This window comes from Plectropomus leopardus, unplaced genomic scaffold (genome assembly GCF_008729295.1).
Source record: "Plectropomus leopardus isolate mb unplaced genomic scaffold, YSFRI_Pleo_2.0 unplaced_scaffold7658, whole genome shotgun sequence".
In the NCBI taxonomy this organism is placed as follows: Eukaryota; Metazoa; Chordata; class Actinopteri; order Perciformes; family Serranidae; genus Plectropomus; species Plectropomus leopardus.
Genome location: NW_024684337.1, coordinates 1 through 1,583, shown reverse-complemented (window position 1 = coordinate 1,583; position 1,583 = coordinate 1). Strand labels below are relative to the sequence as shown.

Below are 1,583 nucleotides of genomic sequence, written 5' to 3'. Positions count from 1 at the left end.
AGCAGCTCTCAGATCAGAGAAGAGACACTGAACAACAGCATAATATGCACGTCCAAAAAATAATTACAGAGTGCATCCAACAAGTCATAGTATAGTATGTTAAAAAGTCATAGTATTATATGTCGAAAAAGTTGTATAGTTTGTTAAAAAAACTCATAGGATAATATGTCAAGAGTACTTTTATTAAAAAAAAGGTCGCAGTAAAGCTTGTCAAAAAAAGAAAAGATGGGACAGTAAGTTGGAAAAACAACCCACAACAGTCTGTGAAACTGTAAAACTTATTTCGTTGCAATTTTGTGTTTGTGAAATTAATGATAAAATATTTTTTAGTATTTTGTCACAGCATCAAGAATATCATTATGGCAACATTTCCCTGAAATATTATTTCAGGGCCACATGGACCCTCAGTGCTGCTGATACGGCTGCAGAACGGGACGACCGTCCTTATTGGATCGATGAATCAGTTCATCTGAACTTACATCCAATGATGCTAAATGTGTTTATTCCTCAGTCAGAGCTCACAGAAACTCTGCCAGCACTGCGGAGCTCGCTGGATTAAAGTCTTACCGACTGATCAATCAATCGACGATTAACTGTCATCATTGAGAAAGAGTTTACCCGCAGCTCAGAGTTCTGCAGAGTTTCCCGGTTTATCGGTGAAGTGAATGAAGGCGGCTGCAGACTGCAGCGTTCCCACGCTCATCAGACTCCTGAAAAGTCATGGAATTACAAAAACTCTTTTCCAGACCTGGAATTGGTTTGGAATTCGCAGAACATTTTGGAAAGCTTTTGGTTTCAGCTTTAGAAATGCTCCTAAAATCCCAGAACAGTTCGGACGTTATGTCAAATCCGCTTCTTGTTTTACTAATTTCAAACAAGCTGAAACATCACGTTTTGTTTTTCACGTTCTTTACTGTGCACGAGATGATTTACCAGAATGCCTCCAGATATACGGACGAAGAATAAAAAAAAACAGAAAATGAGAACGAAAAAGCAATCAGACAAAAGAAATGACGCTGACATTTCATAATGCCAGGGTTTTATATTCTGATCATTTATTAATGTGAGTAGTAGTGCAAGTTGCTTTGGCCATTATTATTATTATTATTATGAATATTACATATACGAAAAGGTCAAATATGTCTTTTTCCAGAGGATGAGTATCAGTTGTCTCCAGATGGTCCCGTCTCTAACCCGTCCCCTCTCTATGTCTCTGTCAGGACTTCCTGCAGCTGTACGAGGAGGCGCGGTACTACCAGCTGACGCCCATGGTGCGGGAGCTGGAGCGCTGGCAGGCGGAGCGAGAGGCTCAGCGGGCGGCGCCCTGCGAATGTCTGGTAGTTCGCATCACGCCTGATCTGGGCGAGAGGATCGCCCTGAGTGGAGAGAAAGTCCTGATCGAGGAGGTCTTCCCAGAGACCGGAGACGTCATGTGCAACTCCGTCAACGCCGGCTGGAACCAGGACCCGACCCACGTCATCCGCTTCCCCCTCAACGGGTACTGCAGACTCAACTCTGTGCAGGTCAGTGATACACCTGAACTACACTTGACTTGTGCCTGTCCTACACCTGTGCTACACCTG

General features: G+C 43.2%; 1 protein-coding gene across 1 annotated transcript; it reads left to right on the top strand.

Moving 5' to 3' along the window:
• Positions 1-1,220: 1,220 nt before the first annotated feature.
• On the top strand, positions 1,221-1,571 carry LOC121940143 (BTB/POZ domain-containing protein kctd15-like; the record flags this gene model as incomplete). Its single annotated transcript, XM_042482991.1, has 1 exon — positions 1,221-1,571. A coding segment is annotated over one exon (351 nt), but the record flags the coding sequence as incomplete, so codon positions are not given.
• Between the last annotated feature and the right edge of the window lie 12 nt (positions 1,572-1,583).